The sequence below is a fragment of the Vulpes vulpes genome, chromosome 9, assembly GCF_048418805.1.
Source record: "Vulpes vulpes isolate BD-2025 chromosome 9, VulVul3, whole genome shotgun sequence".
NCBI lineage: Eukaryota > Metazoa > Chordata > Mammalia > Carnivora > Canidae > Vulpes > Vulpes vulpes.
The window spans coordinates 86098135-86120367 of record NC_132788.1 but is presented as its reverse complement, the minus strand read 5'-3'; the positions used below and the strand labels follow the sequence as shown (position 1 = coordinate 86120367).

General features: G+C 35.5%; 1 protein-coding gene across 1 annotated transcript in view; it reads right to left on the bottom strand.

The window, feature by feature from the left end:
- Positions 1-22233, bottom strand: part of DNAH12 (dynein axonemal heavy chain 12) — a 214828-nt gene that overhangs the window by 101256 nt on the left and 91339 nt on the right. Inside the window, exons 36-44 of the mRNA XM_025984090.2 lie at positions 21837-22025; positions 20326-20477; positions 16329-16467; positions 15021-15187; positions 12004-12259; positions 10589-10888; positions 9394-9572; positions 8110-8302; positions 2131-2292 (exon numbers count right to left, since the gene is read on the bottom strand). Of these exons, the coding sequence (XP_025839875.2) occupies positions 2131-2292; positions 8110-8302; positions 9394-9572; positions 10589-10888; positions 12004-12259; positions 15021-15187; positions 16329-16467; positions 20326-20477; positions 21837-22025 (1737 nt within the window). The remainder of the gene's footprint in view (positions 1-2130; positions 2293-8109; positions 8303-9393; positions 9573-10588; positions 10889-12003; positions 12260-15020; positions 15188-16328; positions 16468-20325; positions 20478-21836; positions 22026-22233) is intronic.

Genomic DNA, 22233 nt, shown 5'->3' with positions numbered 1-22233 from the left:
AACTATGGAGACAATAAAAACAGCAAAGATTGCCAGGAGTTCAAGGGAGGAAGAGAGGCACAAACAGTTGGAACCCATGGCATTTTTATGTTAGGGAAACTATTCTGTGTGATACTTAACGGTGATACACATCAGTACTCATTTCTCCAAAACCCATAGAATGTACAACACAAAGAGTGAACCCTAATGTAAGCTGAAGAATAATGAATTATGTCAAGTATGAATGAGCATTTTTTAAAGGAACTGAGAAAACATCACTAAATGTGTGATTAAGAAGTCACTGTTTTATTGGGAAAGACCCTGAAATAATTTAATTCTTCAAGGAAAGCAAATAGAGCAGTGGAAAAAGTAGTCTGGAAGCGGAATTCTTTTTTTTTTTTTTAGATTTTATTTATTTATTCATGAGAGACAGAGAGAGAGAGAGAGGTAGAGACACAGGCAGAGGGAGAAGCAGGCTCCATGCAGGGAGCCTGATGTGGAACTCAATCCTGGGTCTCCAGGATCAGGCTCTGGGCTGAAGGCGGCGCTAAACCACTGAGCTACCAGGGCTGCCCCTGGAAATGGAATTTAGAGGCTTGAATTCCATTGCTGAAATCAGAGACATGTGCTGAGTCTCTGAGAGGTGCCCTCTAAGCAGTGCCAAGTCCAAGCTATAGGGGCCAGTTACCAGGAGTGAGGAGGTTTAAGCTAAAATCTTTGTCAGAGGGATGAAATAAGCAAAGCGCAAGACATGACCTTCAAAGTGGAATGTCCAGGATAGTGCAGAATGTAGAAAGAAAATAATAGAGCTTCTTTTGTATTACCTTTCCTATTTTAAAAAAATTAGCATAAAACAAAGGTAAATAGGGTTACATTTCAGTACTCCTGAGTTCTGACAATGGCTATTTCCTTGTGGATAAATTAATATGGTCTTCCAAGACTTGAGTGGAATGTGAAAGAAAGAGTTCTTAAGACCACTATTGGATCATACTACAAAAAAATACTGAAGCAATGGAAAAATCTGGTAGCAAAGTGACAAGATGAAAAGATAAATAGCTAAAGTGAGCAGGAAAGCTTGGCAAAATTGAGAAAATCTTATTCCCCAAGGGTGACTATTTCTTGGATAGGAGTATAGGGGATGAATCTATCCTATGAATTAGGAGAATCACCATTTTTCAGCAGCATTGGCCACATCTTTGATATCACCTAGATAGAAGAGAGAACTTAGAATCTTTTCTTTATTCCTTTTCTCCTTCACCACTCCAGGCCACAAATTGGTTATGAACCATTTACTACAGGTGTTCTAAGTGCATGACACTTCATAAGGGCTTCATTTCACTTGATCTTCAGACCTCACAACAACCCTATGTAGGAGGAACTATGATGTATACACATTAGTTCCATTCCATACAAGAGAAAAGCAGGTACTTGAACTACTATGGCAAATCTATTTATTTTACTACAGATGCTATAACTGAAAACTGGAATGAAGCATCCAGCTATAAGTGATACATTCTGTGGGTAATAGTAGTTATGGCAATGAGAAAGAAAAATTACTAGCAGAGATCTTGTGTAGGAAGATATTAGAAATAGAGATAGAAAGACAAGACATCTAAAGGAGTTGGCACTTCACAATTGTATTTTTTTTTATCAATTAAGTTGTAAAGCATGATTATCAGATATATCAGAATTGTTAAGACAGGAGTTTTCCTAAGTCTTTAAAAAATTTTTCTAACCAGTGGTAAACCGTAACAGCTAATCAAGCAACGTCTCAAAGTTATGTTTTCTTATATCACATGATCCTAAGATGTTATTTAAAATGTCTAATCAGTGCTCGGGGCCACCCCGGCCCTGGGTTGCCAGAAAACAAAAAAATAAAATAAAATGTCTAATCATTCATAAAACATGCTACATAAGATCAAACAGACGAAATTGGCATCATTACAAAGAAAGGAATTATAAACATTGTCTCATAACTATGGTAGAAATGATTTGAAGCTTACCAAAAAAGATGTATTAAAATAATATACTTTTAAGTTTTTAAGTACCAAAATCCTGTACACAAGCTATAATTGTCCTAAAAAATAGAGGAAAAGTTGCGAGATAAGAACATTCCTGTGCTGAAAACAGCACTCATTAAAAAGCATTTACCTCCATCACTTCCTGTTTTTCATCAGCAGCAAAAATGTTAGGTACTTCTCCGGTATTGAGCACACTGTCAATATCTTCTAGAAAAGCTTCCTCTTTAATCTGAGTGTCCGTGATAAGAAAGACTGTCTTCTGGCCCCTCATGCCCACATTCCTTAATAGAACCTTAAAATAAAAATGCATTAGTAAGCAGAATGTGGTGAACATGTGTTGTTTTTGCTTTCCCTTCCTTTTCCCTTCTTTTAGTAATGACATCTCAATTTTAGAGTGGTAGTTCTCTCCGCTTCTGAGCGGGGCTATCATTCAAGGACTCTATATTTCCCATCCCCTGAGCAGGAGACCCCAACTGGTCAGAGTGTCCCAAGCATATATATATATATATATATATATATATATATATATATATATATATTCTTTGATTCAGAAGAGGGCATGATTTTAAGAAGACCCAATCAGTCTTGCTTCAGAGACCGAGATGGATTTGAAAACAGAAAGAATCTCTGTCATTCTGAGATGGATATAAAGGCCTGTAATCTAGAACTACTAGGTGCCAATTGTGTTGCCTCATGGAAGATGGAAGGAGTCTACTGGAGAAGGAACCAAATGGAGGAGAGCAGAGCCAGGAGATAGAGTATTACTGAGGGCTTAATTTGAGCTCCTAAATTCAGCCATGCCAAAGCCCTATTTCTTGACCATTCTGTCATGTAGGCCAATAACTCCGTATTTTCCTTAAGTTAGTTTGAGCTGCATTTTCTCTTGTGTCATGTTGTCAATTACAACCAAAGATTCTCAATTAATATAAAGATATGGACTCAGTGGCATGATGGAGTAGACTTGTTCAAGATGTTAGAACTAATTGTTAAAATTTCAGAATTTGTAAGTAGATTTTTAAACAGCATTAAAAATTAAATTATATGAACTTACAATTAAATAAATTATATTAACAACAAAAGTAACAAAACATAAGACTTATCACTTCCTATTATACTTACTATTATCTATTTTACGGAAGTTATTTAAATCTATTGTATACAGTAACTACTACTTAATGGTGCTCAAACACATAACTCTTCTCAACTCTTTTCAGTGACATCATCCATGGCAGAAGTTTGAATAATCCATGGTAAGAGTTTTTATACCACAGAAATTGGCAAATGCTACTAATCAGAGGTTCTCCTGAACCCCCTGGACATTTGGTTATTAAACATATGCCAGTATTCCACTGGACGTATTTCAAGTGAAAACACATTACTACTCTGCAAATGATTTTTAAAATAAACTGTCTCTATTTCTAAGTGATATATTTTAAATAAATCATATCATTTAAATAAATGCTTTTTATAATTATCATATACAAATAAATAGATACAATATAAACAGACTTAACTTTTTGACATAAGCACTGTTACACTTAAAATTCATATGCAAACACAGAATGTATAAAACTATTTCTAAATAGGAAAAGAGAGGAAACATTTCCAAAATACTAGTTATATTCCAGGAATCTCACATACATTGTATAATTTAATCATAACAACTTATGAAATAGGAGGTACTATCTAAATTTTACAAGAAACTAGGGAGTGACATCAGTGAAATGACAGACTGGGAAGCTCCAGGTCCTCATTGTCCCATGAAGACACCAAATTAACAACGTACAGACCAAAATACTTTTGTAGAACTCTAGAAACAAGTTAAGGGGTACAGAACCTCCATAAATGCATTAAAAAGAGAAGGAACAATGCAAAAAAGGTAAGAAAATTCATTGCATCTTTCTTACCCTAGCCCCTCCTCTCCTAGCATAGAGCAACACAATCAGGAGAATACCATCAATTCCTGGCTTTTCCCCTCACATAGAAGGAATAGAGCAGAACTGCTTTCAGCATTCTAGCTTGTCTAGGGGTGCCTGGGGGACAGATTTCTGTCGCACTTGACTCAGGGTACTGACAGGAACACTGCTTAGTTTTGATATGAGGTGGGGGCCACTGAGAACAGAGGCAAGTGACCTGGCACAATACAGCATCATCTGAAGTTCCACAGGAAGGTGCCAGGGGTAGCAAGATGTTAGGGGCAGAAGAATACAACAACAAAGATCAAAGCCAACAGATAATAAGAAACAGAAAATTAAGATAGCCCAAATCACTTGTATATATTAGAATATATAAAAGCTCATGCAAAATCCAAAAGAAGATGCAACCCCCAAAAAGTTCTGAGAAGTCTGGTAACTGATGAAGATTCCCTCATGCATGAAGCCAGTCCATTGAGAGTGGATGGTTTATCAAGTGCTCAAAAATGAAAAGATCACAAGACATACAAAGAAACAGGGAAACATGGCTGAATCAAAGGACCAAAATAAACCCTTAAAAAAAAAAAAAAAAAAACAGATCTAAGAACTACAAAGCAAGAAATTCAAAATAACTTTTAAAGATGCTCAAATGCTCAATAAGCTAAAAGAGAATACAGATAGACAACTAAAGGAAATCAGGAAAATAATGCATGGACAAAATGGGAATATCAACAGAAATACGAACTATTAAAAAATAAGACTCATGGGATATCAGTAAGTGTACTAATATTCACATTATGGGAGTATCAAAAGGAGACAAGAGGGGTAAAAGGCAGATAACTTACTTAAAGAAATAATGTCCCAAAACTTCTCAGATCTGAGGATAGAAATGAACAAATAAAGATGGAAATAGAAATTCAAGAAGCTCAACAAACTCCAAATAGAATAAATCCAAATAGACTCACACAACAAGACAGACATATATAATCAAACTGTTGAAAGTCAAAAATAAAGAGAGAACTTTGAAAGCAGAAAGAGAAAAACAGTGCCTCACATACAAGGGAGCTTTCACAAGATTACCAGCATATGTCTTAGCAGAAATCTTGTAAGATTGTAAGCAGAAATCTTGTAAGCAAGAAGGGAATGGGATGACATATTTAAAGTGCTAAAAAGAAAAAAATCTGTCCACCAGGAATACTGTATCTGGAAAAACTGTCCTTCAAAAATAAAGAAATTAAGAACTTCCCTAGTAGCTGAGGGAATTCATTACCACTAGATGTGTCCTTCAAGAAATGCTAAAGAGAGTCCTTCAAGTTAAAAATGAAAGGATGCTAGACAGCAACACGAAGCCATATGAAAGTAGAGTTTTCCAGTAAATAGATGGACAAATATAGAATTTGATATTATTGTGATTTTACTGTATAAATTCACTTTTAAATTTTTACATAGAACCTAGAATCTAAAAGCACAGAAAGCTTTACAAACCTTTATGTTAATGGGTACACAATCTATAAAGACATAATTTGTGACATCAATAGCATAAAGGGTAGCAGATATAAAGAAGTAGTTTTTGTATATGATTATGGTTGTTATCAGTGTAAAATAGGTTGTCATTTCTTTAAGATGTCTTATCTACTCACAATTGTAACTCCCTCCCCCCCCCAAAAATCTATATATACAAAAGGAAATGAGAAGAGAATCAAAGCATGTCACTACAAATAATCAACAAAACACAAAGGCAGGCAGTAAGAGAAGAAATGAGGGACAAAAAAACCTACAAACGTACAGAAAACAGGTAACAAAATGCCAGTAGTAAATTCTTCCCTATCAGCAATGACTTTAAACACAAATGGATTAAACTGTCCAAACAAAATACATAGTTTAGCTGAATGGATTTTAAAAATAGGATTCCATACGCAGCTTAGAAGAGACTCACTTTAGACCTATGGACACATGAGCTGAAAGTGAAAGGATGGAAAAGATGTTCCATGCAAACAGCAACCAAATGAAAGCAGGGTGACTATACTAATATCAGACAAAACAGTCTGAAAGCAGGGTGATTATACTAATATCAGACAAAACAGTCAGTAAGAAACTGTCATAAGTGACAAGAAACATACGATGGTAAAAGGATTGATTCATTGGGAAATTGTAACAATCATAAATATTTATGCATCAAACAGCTGAGCTCCTAAAATATGAAGCAAACATTGACAGATTTGAAGGGAGAAATAGCAACACAACAGTAGGAGACTTCAATACTCTACTTTCAATAAGGGATAGAACAAGTAGACAAAAGATCAATAAGGAAATAGAGTATCTGAACAACACTCTAGGTCAATTGGCCCTCATGGATGTATATAGAACACTCCAACCAACAACAGCAGAATACACATTCTTCTCCAGTGCTTATAGAATATCCTCCAGGACAGATAATGTATTAGGTGACAATACAAGTCTTAATAAATTTAAGAAGATTGATATCAAATCAAGCATTTTTTAAAATCACCATGGAATAAAAATATAAATCAACAGCAGAAGTAAAATTGGAAACTCTAAAAATTCATGGCGTTTAAACAACAAACCCAAAACAACAGATCAAAGAAGAAATCACAAAGGGAAATCAGATAATTTTTGGAAGTGAATAAAAATGAAGACTCAATATATCAAAACTTATTTAAAAATGCAGCTAAAGCAGTGTGAAGAGGAAGCTTACAGCTATAAACACTTACAATAAAAAAGGAAGATTAAAAAAAGAAGATCCCAAATCAACAACCTAATTTTTTTTTTCAACAACCTAATTTATGCCTTGTGGAACTTCAAAAAAGGAACAAATGTAAACTCAAAGCTAGCAGGAGGAAGGAAATAATATTAGAGCATAGGTAAACAAAAATAGAGAATTAAAAAATCAATAGAAAAAAAATCAGTGGAACTTAGAGAAAATCAACAAATTAAAAAAAACTGACAAATTTTTTAAAAGGAAAATTCAAATAACTAAAATTAGAAATGAAGAAGGGGACATTACAACCCGTGCACAAAAATTAAAAAGGATTTCAAGAGAATGCTATTCACAATAATATGCCAACAAATTGTATAACTTAGAATAAATTCTTAAAAACAAATGAAGAGAGATCCCTGGATGGCTCAGCAGTTCAGCACCGCCTTCCGCCCAGAGCATAATCCTGGAGACCCGGAATCGAGTCCCACGTCAGGCTCCCTGTATGCAACCTGCTTCTCCCTCTGCCTCTCCTCTGTGTGTCTCTCATGAATAAATAAATAAAATCTTTTTTAAAAAATGAAGAAACTAAAGTACCAAAAGATCTAGTAACATGCCCAAGATAACTACTGAATCATATGAAGTAGGAATTAAACCTGAGTTTGCCTAACTTTAAAGTCCATGTTTTTCTACTAAGGAAAGGTGCTTTCTAAATCTATTAGTTAATTTGGTAGTAAATGTATAAAAAACTTTCCTCTAAAGTGAGAGCAGAAAAAGACACACTCTAATTTTTCCTTCTATGTCTATGTAAACCTCTTTGATACCAGCTTAGATTCTACCATTTTCACCTGCAAGCAGTCAGTTGTCTATGCTAACTTTTAGGATATAGAAATTTAGTATGTGAGGTGAGTACAAGCGAAAAAAAATCCAGCAATATCTCTCTATTATTCATTTTGGATTATCTCCCTTCTGGGTCATGCAGAACTCTAGTCATGTGGGGAAGAATCTCAGGTATGCACTCCACGATTCTATTGGTTACTGGGAAAGCAACATAGCTCCAAGGAAGGTATTAAGATTGGACAACATGATTAACATTGTCATTGCCAAGATTCATTTGAAACAGCCTGCTGGAAAACATACGTTTTTATGAAATAAGACCTCTGCATTGGAATAAAGATAAGAGAATCAGCAGCAACAGTGAATAAGACAAGTTATAAATCCTGCTCTGCTATGCATACCTTCCCTCGACTTCAGTTTCCTCATCAGTAAAACAGAGACAACCATCCCTGTCGCCCCGAATCATTGCATCTACAGAATGAGATCATGTATGTAAAGCACTTAGTGCTCAGTACACATAGTAACGGTTCTATGGATAACCGTGTCATCATCAACCATGTATTCAGCACACAGCTATTACAGGTTGGCTCTCTCTTCATAGCACTCATATTATTTTAGACACTAGGTTTCTTCATAATTTTACCTTCAGATCCTCTCTCCACTCATTCATACCATAGCTTTTAGAAATTTCTGGTTGGAAGATCTGCATTTTTGCCATGGATGTAGCTAGACGAGTTAAAGATTGACGACCACTCCCTCCAAGTCCAACAAGCAAAGCATTTCCACCAGACTGCTTTAGAATTCGACATATTCGTGATAAATGTTCCAATACATACCTATGAAATATCAGTATTATTATACTTGGAAATATGAATGTAAATGTATATTTACATGTAACTATTATTTAATATTCTTGGAAGGATGGACTTTGCTATCCTATATGTTATCCCAATTTTAAAGAGGTAATCATCAAGAAGTGTGGTTTTTCAAAAGAAATTACAATCAAATAATTTGATACAAAGGAAAACAATTTAAAGTACAAATTCTTTAAATGTAATATTCAAATTATAGAAATAAAATAAAAATTTAACTACCTATTACTGGAAGCATACTACTGCTTTTCTTAAAAACATTTCTTCAATCTTTTAATACTAGGATTTCTATGTGAGATACAGAAAATCAGTTCTCTACAAAATTAACAAATTCATTAAAGACATCCAGCCTCACTCGTAATCAGGGAAATTAAAATTGGAACCACAATGAGATATTGTTCCACTCTCCTTTAGACTGGCAAAACTTATCAAGCCTGGCAATCCTAAGTGTTGACAAAAGTAATGGACATGGGAGCTCTTAAATAATCATTTCTGAAGACATTTCAGCAAAACTTAGTAAAGTGGAAGATGGACACAATAATTCCACTTTTAGGAATATAGACTCAAGAAGTTCTAACACATGTACCCAAAAAGACATGAATATTCAAATGTTTTTTTATAATTGCAAAAACCAGAAGTCACCTAAAGGTCTACCTCAGAAAAATGACTACATTGTGTTAGTAGCAAAAACTCATTTCTTGTGACTCTCACAAACAATAGAGTATAAACTTGAAGGATATAGACAGTATAATACCACTTATGAGTTTTAAATATGCAAAATAAGACTGCATATATGTTTTGGAACATACATGTGTAGTAAAATCCAAAGAAGCACCTGAGTTTCTTTTTACTCCCAGGGTATGATGGGGATGCAGTCAGAGAGGGTTGGCTACACAAGGGACTTCAAATAAATAGCTAATATATTATGTATTAAGCTGGGTGATCAATATAGGGTTATTCACCATATTTTTCTTTATACTTCTGGTACATTTTAAATATTTCACAGAAAAATTTTACAAACAGCAATTTCCACCATCAATACCAAATGTAGATACCTAAAAATGACAAGATTCATTCTTGTTTTGTGAGTTTGATTATATTCATCTAAGCATTGGTCCACAATGTCACTAAACTGGTGAATATTTGGAATTTCAATATAAACTCTGTCATCTCCTTCAAGGTCAGGATTCATATAATCGCCAAACATGAGATTTCTCAAGTTCTCTTCAGTTACCTATAGAGTGGAAATCAAGTTACAAAATTTACAGTTGATAAAATAAATTTAAGAAAATGTTATATAAAATTTTGTTTTGTCTATGTTATGAGATGATTATCAATTATAAATAGTTCTTATAAATATTAGGGCAGTAAATAATATACTTGTAAAGTTAATACTTGAAATTATATACTCAAAAAATAAAAAGAATAGAAATTTTTGTCATATAAATTTTCCCTGCCAGAGCCTAGAAAAGTCTTTCTGAGAGTAGTTATTAAGGGATGGTCACCATGTTAAGCACTTTTCATTCATTATATCATTTCATTCCTATCATATAAAGTTTCTTTCTTTCTCTTTTCTTTCTTTTCTATTCTTTCTTTTTTTTTCTTTCCTTTCTTTTTAATTTATGATAGTCACAGAGAGAGAGAGAGAGAGGCAGAGACATAGGCAGAGGGAGAAGCAGGCTCCATGCACCGGGAGCCCGACATGGGATTCGATCCTGGGTCTCCAGGATCACGCCCTGGGCCAAAGGCAGGCGCCAAACTGCTGCGCCACCCAGGGATCCCATCTTTCCTTTCTTCTTTTCTTCCTTTCTTTTTCTTTCTTTCTTTTCTTTCTTTCTTTTTTCTTTCTTTCTTTCTTTCTGAGAGCCAGCAAGGAGAGAGAAAGCAAGCAAGACCAAGAGCACGAGGGTGGAGGGAGAAAGGAGGACAAGTAGATTCTGTGCTGAGCATGAAGCTTGATGTAGGGCTTAATCTCACTACCGGAGATCATTACCTGAGCCAAAATTAAGAGTGGATGCTCAACTGATTGAGCCACCCAGATGCCCCAAAGTTTTATACTTTAAATAATTTCCATGTTACCTACATAATTCCTCTGAAGACAAATCTTCTCAAAATAAATACCTATCAATAAGGAAAGTGAAAAGAATATGATTGCTCAGAAGCAACAGTATTTTTTAAAGATGATTATTAACAATTCATGCTATTGTACCATTTTAATTTAGTATGTTTATAATCACTAAATATACTCACTGGTGCATTGTCCTTCCTCAAATGTGAAAATATACCATCAAATGATTCTTTAAAATGGTCCTTTATAACAGTTTTGATTAAATTGAATAGCCAGTATCTATCATCATCATTAATGAGGCGGTCATAAAACACCCGAAGAACTTCATGTATGAACAGGCGGATCATGGTGTGCTTGCTCTCCACAGCATCTTTTTCAATGAGTAAGCAGCCTTGGATGACACGTGAAAAATCCCGCAAGTTGAAAGTGTAATGAGATTTTGTGGGAGTGGGCAAAAGATTTTCCATGGATCGTTTATATATCTGAATACGAAGAAAGCAACAAAGCCAAAGTAAAATGGCTATAATAAGAAAGTCATGTAACAAATAGTATATTCTATAGAATATTTATCTTATCAAATTATATTGGTTTAGAAAATTGTAGAGTACCAAGTCTAGCATGACACTGAGCTTTTTTTTTTTTAAAGATATTATTAATTTATTCATGAGAGACACACAAAGCAAGGCAGAGACATAGTCAGAGAGAGAAGCAGGCTCCTCTCTTGAGCCTTGACTGCTATTCCCAGTATAGCCTTGACTGCTATTCCCAGTCTCAGGATCATGCCCTAGGCCAAAGGCAGGCACTCAACCTCTGACCCACACAGGCATCCCAATTTATTTATCTTTTTAAAAGTAGGGTCCACACCCAATGTGGGCTCCAACTCATGACCCCCAAGATCAAGTTGCACACTGCACTGTCTACCAACTGAGCCAGTCAGACACTCCTTTTTCTTTTTATTTTATTTTTAAAAAATATTTTATTTATTTATTTGGCAGAAAGAGAGAGAGGGAAGGAGGGAGGGAGAGAGCTCTTGAGAGAGCATAAGCAGAGAAAGAGGCAGAGGGAGAAGGAAAAGCAGGTTCTCCAGTGAGCTCAATCCCAGGGCACTGAGATCATGATCTGAGCTGAAGTCAAATGCTTAACTGACTGAGCCACCCAGGTGACCCTTTCGCTGTCTTTTTAAAGACAAACATGGAGAATAGTAGGTAAGAGAGAGAAAACTAAGAAACACCAGGGTAGAAACCTAAGAGTCGAGGAAACCCTTGTGTAGTGTGGCAGATACTGATCCTAAATAATTTCCTTAGAACTACCTTGTGAAATAGGTGCTATTTCATTTTAGTAATTAAAAAAACTTTTATGTAAAGTCAAATTACTTGTTCTAAGTCACATAACTAAGAAATAGTAGTCAAGGCTCAAAACCCAGTTAGCATCCCTGATTTCAAAGCCTATGATTCTCCTGTTCTCAAACCTTCTTAACAGCTTCTCTGACAATGAAGACCACAGTAGATGGCTAAGGGGAAAAAAAAGTTTCAAAAAAAAAGTCCAAACGAGGAAAATATATAATACTAAAAGATTCTATATCCAAGTATATGCTCACCTCCATTGTCCCATTGACAATCTGGTTCCCAATTGAAAAGTACTCTGGAGGAAATTCACGAGTCCTCAGATAGAATGCTACAATTGATGAGAAGATTCGGACCATAGTTTCATCACTGAAAGTATTGATAGAGCAGATGTTGAAATGTCGAATAAACCGGGGAGTGACTGGATTTCTTCCACCACCTGGAGGGCCCATGGCAGCAATCAGCTCTATGTCAACCAGTGTGATTTTACTTGTGTCCTTAAGGTCATACCTTGAAAGCACATAAAAATTCCAAAGCAATCAATTACAAGCCAACAAGATGGAATGAAATGTAGAACTGCCTAGAAACTTAATCTGATTTTAGCTTCTCTAAAAGAAAAAGTCCTAGAAAATGCTTAGAGTAGAAAAATTAAAAATAAATTCTATTTTTTTTAATTGAGGTATAATTGACATAACAATTTTGGGTATACAACATTTGGCAATTGTCAATTGTCAATGACTTGACATTTGTCAATACTGTGAAATGATCACCACAGTAAGTCCAGTTAACACCTGTCACCACACATAATGACAAATTTTTTTTCCTAGTGATGAGAACTTTCAAAATTCACTCTCCTAACTACTTTGGAATGTGTAATACAGTATTAACTATAATCATCATGCTGTCTATTACATGCCTAGGATTTATCCATATTACAATTGGAAATTTGTACCTTTTGACCCCCTCCACCTATTTCACCCACCCCTCAGCACCTGCCTCAGGCAATCACCAGTCTATGGACAGAACATTTTTTGTTCGGGGGGGGGGGGGCAGTTTTGAGGGAAGGGCAGAGGGAGACAGAAAGAGAAACTTAAGCAGGCTCCACCCCCAGTGTAGAGCCTGACAGGAGGCTCGATCTCACAACCTTGAGATCATGACCTGAGCTGAAATCAAGAGTCAGATGCTTCACCAACTGAGCCACCCTGGTGCCTCTATGACAGGGTGCTGTCTTTTAAAGCAGCACTCCATTTCTCCTTCCAGTGACACTGATTCTGTTGCCCAAATTCTGGAATCTAGAATGACCCTCCCTTCTACCCTTCCCTTTCTTTCCTACTCTTCTTTCCACTTTTATTCTCCGTTTTTTCTCTCCTCACTCCAAATCCAGAAGTATGGATGAAAGACTATTCTTGTTTGTAGCTGGTTATAGGTAGGGTGACCATATGTCCCATTTTGCCTAGGACAATTCTGGGCAGGCTTGTCCTGGAGTAATTATTAATAACACTCCCCTTTTACACTCAGAAATGCCCCAGTTTGAACAATTATATAGTCATACTATTTATAGCAAAGTCCTGATTTTGTTTTTGCATCTCAAATATTGAGGGCACATAAAAATGTCTAAATAGTATCTGTAACACTTCTGTTATATAGAGACCCATTGGGGAACAACAAATCTCTAAAGAAATTTTGATCAGAAAGAAATATATGAATGGCTCAATTTAGATGAAACCACTCAAAGTGAAAATGTGTTTATTACTGATAGGCCATTAAGTCCTTTAACACTGAAGTTCTTGCAAAAAAGGGTCAGAGGATGTGGGAGAAATCTATACAGCCAGTCCTTACTCTACCAGTACCCCTAACAGAAAGTATGAAAATATGACTTAGTTTTTGCCAACAACCCTAAAAACTGTCAGGAGGGAGCTTGTTAAGTAAATTATGTTATTACTTTATGTTAAGTAAATTATGGCAGGATCCACACAACTAAATTGTATTAGAAGCCAACAAAATGAAAAAATAAAAAGCCAACAAAATCAGATAGACAAACATTATGGATAGTTTTCAAAAGAAAATTTTAAGTGCAAAGAAGTTACAAAAGATTCTGTAATAGGAGTCCATTTTTTTAAATAAAAATATGTTTGTATAGAAAAAAACCTTTAAGGAATAAGACAGAACACAAGAGACTCCTAACTCTGGGAAATGAACAAGGGGTGGTAGAAAGGGAGGTGGGCAGGGGGTGGGGGTGACTGGGTGATGGGCACTGAGGGCGGCACTTGATGGGATGAGCACTGGGTGTTATTCTCTATGTTGGGAAATTGAACACCAATAAAAAATAAATTAAAAAAAAGAAATACACTATTAATAGCAGTTACCTTCTGGACACAAGATTCCAAGAGCCTGTAGTAATAACAAAAATATATTTCCAAAATATGACTTAGCTTCCAAATTAGTCTACCCTTGCCTTAGATTTAAAAAATCATGCATACTAGGGGTTAGGAAAGTACATTTAAGAAGAAGAAATGAAGAATTATTGATCCTAACTAAAAAATACAATGTCTCACATGTTGGAAACTAACTATAGCATAAAAATGGGATGGTGGGTGGGGTGCCTGGGTAGCTCAGTCCTTCATAAGATGAAGCCCTGCAGTGTGTTCTGTGCTCAGAGGGGAGTCTACTTAAAGATTCTCTCCCTCTGCACTTCCCCTCACTCACATGTGTGTGCACACATATGCATGCACATGTGTGCAAGCTCTCTAAAATAAATAAATCTTTTTTAAAAAATGAGATGGAGGGAGCAGAAGAGTTATCTATGAAATTGGTGTCAAAATCAAGCTATCTGAAGGATATATAGTCCCAAACAGTCACAGAAAATACAGAGAATTTAAAATGGCAGAAACATAGGATGCTGATTATGGTTACTTAGGTTGAAGCTTACTCACAAATTCTAAGCCTTGGGAGAATGGCACTTTGAAAAATGTAATCTGTAGGTTATTTTCGATGATTGAAAAGGAAAGAATTTATTCCATTATTGAATAAACACATTCCCAATACTGGATTATTCATCTCAGTAATCTAACTCACACACGCAGAGGAAAGAATGTCATAAAAAAAGTACAGAAAAATCTTCCAAAAATTTCTGTATAAGAAAATCTGAGCAACCATTTTCCTCCATACGTAACTTGCAAAAATGCCCTACTTTGATGTGAAAAACTAAGATAGAAAAAGAGAGCAAAAATGACTTCAGAATGGATAATTAAGACTCTAGTTAAATAGTTACCAGTGCCCACAATCAAAAAATTGTCGTAGTAATTCAATAGGAGGTTGAGCTCCATATTTCTCCAATGCAGGCATATTCATGTCATCTATAAAAATCACACACTTCTTTCCCATAGGTGGTCCAAAAACTCCTTTGCGTCTTTTATCCAATCTAGCCATAATAATATTCTAAAATAGAAAGAAGAGTAGTAGTATTTAAAGTCGTAGTTAACCCCAGGGAAAAAATAGAATTTACAGTCTAATTATAAGCACTGTGTGTCCTGTGTGTTTATATTTATTCATTTTTTGGGTGATATCAAACCTTATATTCAATATCAAAGAGCATTTATTGAAATTCTCCCATGTGCTCAGAATTATTACATACATATTTATATATTTATATTGCACACAAACACAAAATATTTTCCTCATTGGAGAGCCCAACATATCTATTAATTTTAACTTATTCCTAAATTCCTAAATTCCTAAAAACACTAATCCAAATTTGTAAGATTTTGGAATTCTATAGGCTGAAAACAACAGAAATAAGCCAAATACGTCAGGTGAGAATGGACATAAATTTAGGCATGGATGGTTATAATAGAGACTAGAAAAGGTCTCATGCACAACTTTCAACTTGACACAAAGAAAGGGATGTGCAGCTGCATGGTTCCTGTCACATAAGATCATACAATAGTCCATAGCTTGAGAGGTATGTCTTTCACGGACAGAGCTTCAGTAAACAGTAAATGCTCTTAAGGACCATCTGGGAGAGTCTAAAAAGAACAATTGAAAGTTCTCACTCTCAATAAAATATATATATATAAAATAAAGATAGACTTGGCAGCAAAAAAATAAAAAGAAAAGAAAGAAAGTTCTCATTTTCTTCCAGCTCCCTCAAGCCCCTGGCTTTTCTCCATTTAAGAAATCAATTGTGGCTTCTTCTTGGACTTAATTCAAAGGATAACAAAGCTCAAGAATCCAGTATTAATACAAAAATGTTCCCTTGAATGTGGTTCCAACATTACAATTCTCTTGGAAATCATTAGTTAATTGGGATGTCTTTTATCCTTTGTTTAAAATAACAATTTATAACCTAGGGATTTAATTAATAAAAATGGGAACATAAATTTTTTTAAAAATGTTCTCTTGAACTTTTGTCCTTAAAGTTTTTTTTAAATGTACTTATAATGCCAAAAACAAGAGTCTTGAAGTTCCCCTTAAATTATAGAAGACTTACACAGCTGCTCATTTAATATACAGTTTTAAACACTAATCAAATAAGGCAAAAAAGTTAATTATGGACCCATGTTTCTGGCTTTAAACGAACCTGAACCTGGTTGGCGCTGGTCCGTGCAGAGAAATTAACATAAAAAGGGAAATACTGGTCCTTTTCCAAGTGATTCATTAGTTTATCCTTCACATACACTGATTTTCCTGTACCCGTTGGACCCACTAAAAGCAGTGGCCTTTATGGAAACAAGGAACATATCATCAAACAAGAGAAAAAGTCAGAATAACATTTCTACTACAAAAAAAAAACATTTCTATTACAGAAGGCTGGAATTAATTGAAAACCTAAGTAATGAAATCACCTTTATCTAAAAATTCACATTTTAATCCACTGCTGTTATTTCATGTAAGACTGGTAAAAAGTGAGACTTGGCACACACATCTGCTTACTGTTACTGAGACTTTCATAGTAACAAACTATTATTTGGACAAGTGTAACATTGCTATGCCTCCAAAATACTCATAAACAAAATAATAACATGCTTTGCTTTTCAGAAAAGAAAGCTAAAGTTTGTCTCCTCAGAAAAGTGATGTATTTGTACTTTTTCAGTTGGGGGTCCAGGCAAGAGAGTACAAAGTAGAAGAGACAGATTCAAGATGATGCCATTAAAATAGGTTTAAGCTGTTTTGCAGTTATTAAAAAACTAGGTGACTGTGAAGTATAAAGCTAATAGTTATATTATATCTGTTAATAGCATTTTAGAGTTTCCTTTAGAAGCATTTACTAACTTTTTGAAAACATTTGTCCAAAAGCAAACTCTAAGAATTCTTCATTCAGTAGGGCCTCAAGGCAGGGTTTCTCATTCTTGAGTGATCATAACTAATTTATTTTTTATTTATTTTTTAAAGATTTTTTAAAAATTTATTCATTCATGAGAGACAGAGAGAGAGAGAGAGGCAGAGACACAGGCAGAGGGAGAAGCAGGCTCCATGCAGGGAGCCCGATGTGGGACTTGATCCCGGGACTCCAGGATCGTGGAGCCAAACTGCTGAGCCACTCGGGCTGCCCGATCATAACTAATTTAAAAGAGAAAAAAAAAAAAACCCTATGAGTTTATGTTCACAGAACTCTGCGGAATCCCAGTGTGGAAGGACTGTTTAGAACTAAAAATTAGGGATCCCTGGGTGACGCAGCGGTTTGGCGCCTGCCTTTGGCCCGGGGCGCGATCCTGGAGACCCGGGATCAAATGCCACGTCTGGCTCCCAGTGCATGGAGCCTGCTTCTCCCTCTGCCTGTGTCTCTGCCTCTCTCTCTCTCTTTCTGTGACTATTATAAATAAATAAAAATTTTAAAAAAATAGAATTAAAAATTAAACACTAACTCTTTAATGGATGACTTGGCCCCACACAATACAAAAAGACAAACACATGGACTGAGCAACAGTGTTCTAAGAGGTCATCTAAAGGGCCCAAATTATGTCAATATTAATTTTAAGTATTACCATTAAAGCATAAACATAAAATTAAAATTCTTTTCATCTGAAATTTCATCTATATGTTTCAGTCTGAGTAACACTTGCCTTATGGAAAATTATTTTAAAAATTTTAGAGGTGCCTGGGTGGCTCAGGTGGTTAAGTGCTGCCTTTGGCTCAGGTCATGATCCAGGTCTTGGGATCAAGCCCCGCATCAGGCTCCCTGCTCAGTGGGGAGCCTGCTTCTTCCTCTCCCTCTGTCCCTACCCACCACCTAAGCGTGCTCTCTCTGTCAAATAAATAAATAAAATATGTAAAAATTTTTTAATAAAATACTGTGCTTAACTTGGAGCCATGGACCAATGGAAGAAATTTTTAGTTAGTGTTCAGGGAATCTATGAACTTGGATGACAAAAAAGGTTATATATTTATTTTTACTATCTTTAATTAAAACGCAGCACTTATATCAATAGTACCTGTGTCTTTATCACCAATAGAAATCACAGATATTATTCTAAATATTACAATGGTTACAGACATCTCAAAAATACCACTTATGCCTATTATTTGAAATTATGATAGGCATCAGACCCACTGCTAGATGATATTATTTAATGTGTCAAGAAAGCAGCACATGTATTACTACCATACCCAGATTTGTCTAATATCTTTTTTTCAAATATTTTATTTATTTATTCATGATAGACAGAGAGAGAGAGAGAGAGAGAGAGAGAGAGAGAGAGAAGCAGGCTCCATGGCAGGAGCCTGATGCAGGGACTCGATCCTGGGACTCCAGGATCACGCCCTGGGCCAAAGGCAGGTGCTGAACCACTGAACCACCCAGGGATCCCCATGATTTGTCTAATATCTTAATGTGTTTCAATATCTCCTTTCCTTTGTAATTCTGTATTTGTATGTATTCATTTAAAAGCATTATTCTAGGGGTGCCTGGATGGCTCAGTCACTTAAGCATCTGCCTTCAGTTCAGGTCATGATCCCAGGGTCCTGGGATAGAACCCTGAGTCAGGCTCTGTACTCAGTGGGGAACCTGTTTCACCCTCTGCCTCTAACCCACCCTCTGCTCATGCTCTCTCTGAAATAAACAAAATCTTAAAAAAAAATTAAAAAATTTTTAAAGTTAAAAAAAATTATTATTCTGATAGATGGTTCACAGCACAAAAGAGCTCTTACACTAGGAACTTCCCAGAATAGGCTAGTGACTTCCTTGCCTTCTTCTTTTCAATATTAGCCTCGAAATGCAAAAATGTAACTAATAAAGCACTGAGTAATGCACAGAAGTGTTGAGTCACTATACCCATACATCTGAAACTAATACAACACTGTATGTTAACTATACTGGATTTAAAAATACTTTTAAGTGTAACAATAAGGATAAAATAATGTTCCCTTATGGGCTATTTTTCCTGTGTATGTAGTTTTTTTTTAAATTAAACTAGATAAAATTGTCTAGAATATTCACTAAGAAATAGGTTCTTTATCAAAAACCAACCAAACAAGAAAAAAAAAACAAAAACAAAAACAAAACAAACTATGACATTCATGCATATTATTTAAGCTTGTCTAGTTTAAATAGCATTAATGATAAATTATGCCTAATGTTTTAAAAGAAAAATAAGTATAAGAATGTCATTAAGTTGATATGAATATGCCCTACAGTACATGCTAGGCTTTTGATTAGTGTCAGGAAATGTGTCAGGAAATGTGCACTCTTCTTGATGTGCTTTTCTGATTTAAGTCTATGATTTTTTACAATATTTTTAAAAGATTTTATTTGTTTATTTATTTGAGAGAGAGAGAGCACAAGAAGGAGGGACGGGTAGAGGGAGAAACAGCCTCCCTGCCAAGCAGGAAGTCCGAAGTGGGACCTGATTCCAGGACCCACTTGATCATGACCTGAGCTGAAAGCAGATGCTTAACCAACTGAGCCACCCAGGCACCCCTAGTCTTTGATTTTCACGTTCATCTTAAATTATGAAGAACTGGCATAGGACATACTTGAAAAATGCTAAATGGGAGAATGTGGATCATAGTCAATACTCAGGAGCATATTAAATCTTTGAGGTATAGAATACATATCTGTTTACCACTAACACTGCAAGAGATTTTTAGTTCACTGTTACTCATACAATAAATATAAGGTGGTTTATGAGGCGACAAAGTATGATGGCTAATTTTTGGTGTAGGCAATAGAAAAGCTGGATTCTAGGTTTGCCACTAGTAACAGAGGTCACTGTTGGGATGTCAATTAGTTCCTCAGGGTCTTAGTTATCTGAAAATGAATGACCTCCAAGTTTACTTCAAAAGTCCTATGATCAAAAAAAAAAAAAATGTCCTATGATCCAGGGTGTCTGGGTGTCTCGGAGGATTAAGTATCTGACTCTTGATTTCAGCTCAGGTCATGATCTCAGGTGTGTGAGATCAAACCCTGCATCAGGCTCCACATTGGGCATGTAGCCTGCTTGGGATTCTCTACCTCTCCCTCTGCCCTCTTCTCCCACTCTCTCTCTCTTTCCTTCTCTTAAAAAAAAAAAAAAATCCTGTGATTCTATTAGAATGGCACTATTATATTTAAATTGCATGTCCATAATAGAGTTTCTTACTTTGCATAGGTGATACTCAAATCCATTAGAAATGTATATCTAATTGTGTCCATTGTAGGGACTATGATATCTTGAATCTTGACATGTTTTTCTCCTAAATTAGTACTTTTAATTAATTCATTCCAATGGAGCCAGCGACCTCTGTTTTTCAACTAAAAGAGAACATAAGTTTTAAAATATAACCATGCACTTGATACCTGAAAGGCTCTTTAACACACTGATGTCATGTTAGCTTTTAAAAACATAGTTTATCATCATAATAAAACCTTTTGTGGGAATAATTAATCATCATAATAAAACCTTTTGTGGGAATAATTAATCTAAAATAATGTATATAACATTTTATAGTCATGAAGTAGATTAAAAAGCACCCATGAATCCACCACCCAATTTAAAAAAACACATTTTTCTTTGGATTAACTATCCTCCTAGTTCAGTGCTATAGCTGGCATCAAAGAATTTTCTTATTTTCTGGCAAATTGTACAAACACATGGTGGTAATTTTGTAAGTCTGGGTGAATGTTACTTTAGTAATTCGTATTCCTAATTTTTTTAAGTTGTGGCTTTCATTTCTATCAAAGTTATATATGCAAATATTTTAAAGTCAAAACTTTTACAAAGGTTGAGAAAAACAGTAGTTTCCCACTCTTGTTTCCTCTTCTCCAGCAACCACTATACCTTTACCCCTTAAGCTGGACATTTGGAATTCACCGCCAACTCAGAGAATATGCTTGTGTTATCATTTCTTGATCTTTTTTTTTTTTTTAGTTTTAGAGATTATTTTGTTGACTTCCCACTATGACTAATGAAGATGAAACTCTGTCTCAGGTCATATTCTGAAAATTCTGTATTTAGCATGGTGCTGGGAAACATTTCTACACTGGTAGTCAGGAGAGCTGGATTCAGGTCCTGATTTTGCTAGTAACTCGCCCTTCTAGGCTTGCCTCTTCATCTGCAAGTCCTGAGATCTAGGGAAAGCTATACTTAAGACTCTCTGCAGATCTTAGGTCTCTGTGAAGTAAAGTTTGCACGAATCTGAATGATTATTCAGATGCTTGCTGTTTAAAAGAATCGTTTTGTACATTTTTTTTAAGTGGAGAAAATAGGGGATCCCTGGGTGGCACAGTGGTTTGGCGCTTGCCTTTGGCCCAGGGCGCGATCCTGGAGACCCAGGATCGAATCCCACGTCAGACTCCTGGTGCATGGAGCCTGCTTCTCCCTCTGCCTATGTCTCTGCCTCTCTCTCTCTCTCTCTCTGTGACTATCATAAATAAATTAAAAATAATAATAATAATAAAGTGGAGAAAATAGATTTAATTTAAATCTGAAACTGTAAAATAGCCTTAAAGAAGGTTTATCTGCACCATCCACAAGCTAAAGGAAGAGAAACAGAAGGAACAAAACTGCGAACCATAGGGCTCAAGATAACGCTAGGATGGGAACTCAGAGCTGCCAGCTGCTCCAACACTTTGTGTTTTATAGTTTATCATAACTAGCATTTCATACCATACCTCATACACGTAGTCATAGACCAGACCTTTTTCATCAAATTGGCATTCCCATTTACCAACAGACTCAGGCACTGGGTTGTTTCCATCTCTTCCCAGGATGACTGCCCGTAGGAAAGTATCAAAAACGATCCGACCGTCTGTATCACAACTTCCTCCAATGGACCAAATCAAAGAAAATATAAAGGTAGCCTGTTGGTTAAAAAAAAAAAAAGTTTAATTTAAACAAATGATTTAAAAGAAATTTTTAACAAATTCACTAAAATTTAACATATGAAGGAGGCCTGGCTCACATATTTGGAAAAGGCCAGATCTACAGAGATACTGGAGTGGAGCATATCTAAATCGCAGGGAACAATATTTCTCAGGCACTATCTACCTAGATTTAAAATGCCCATAT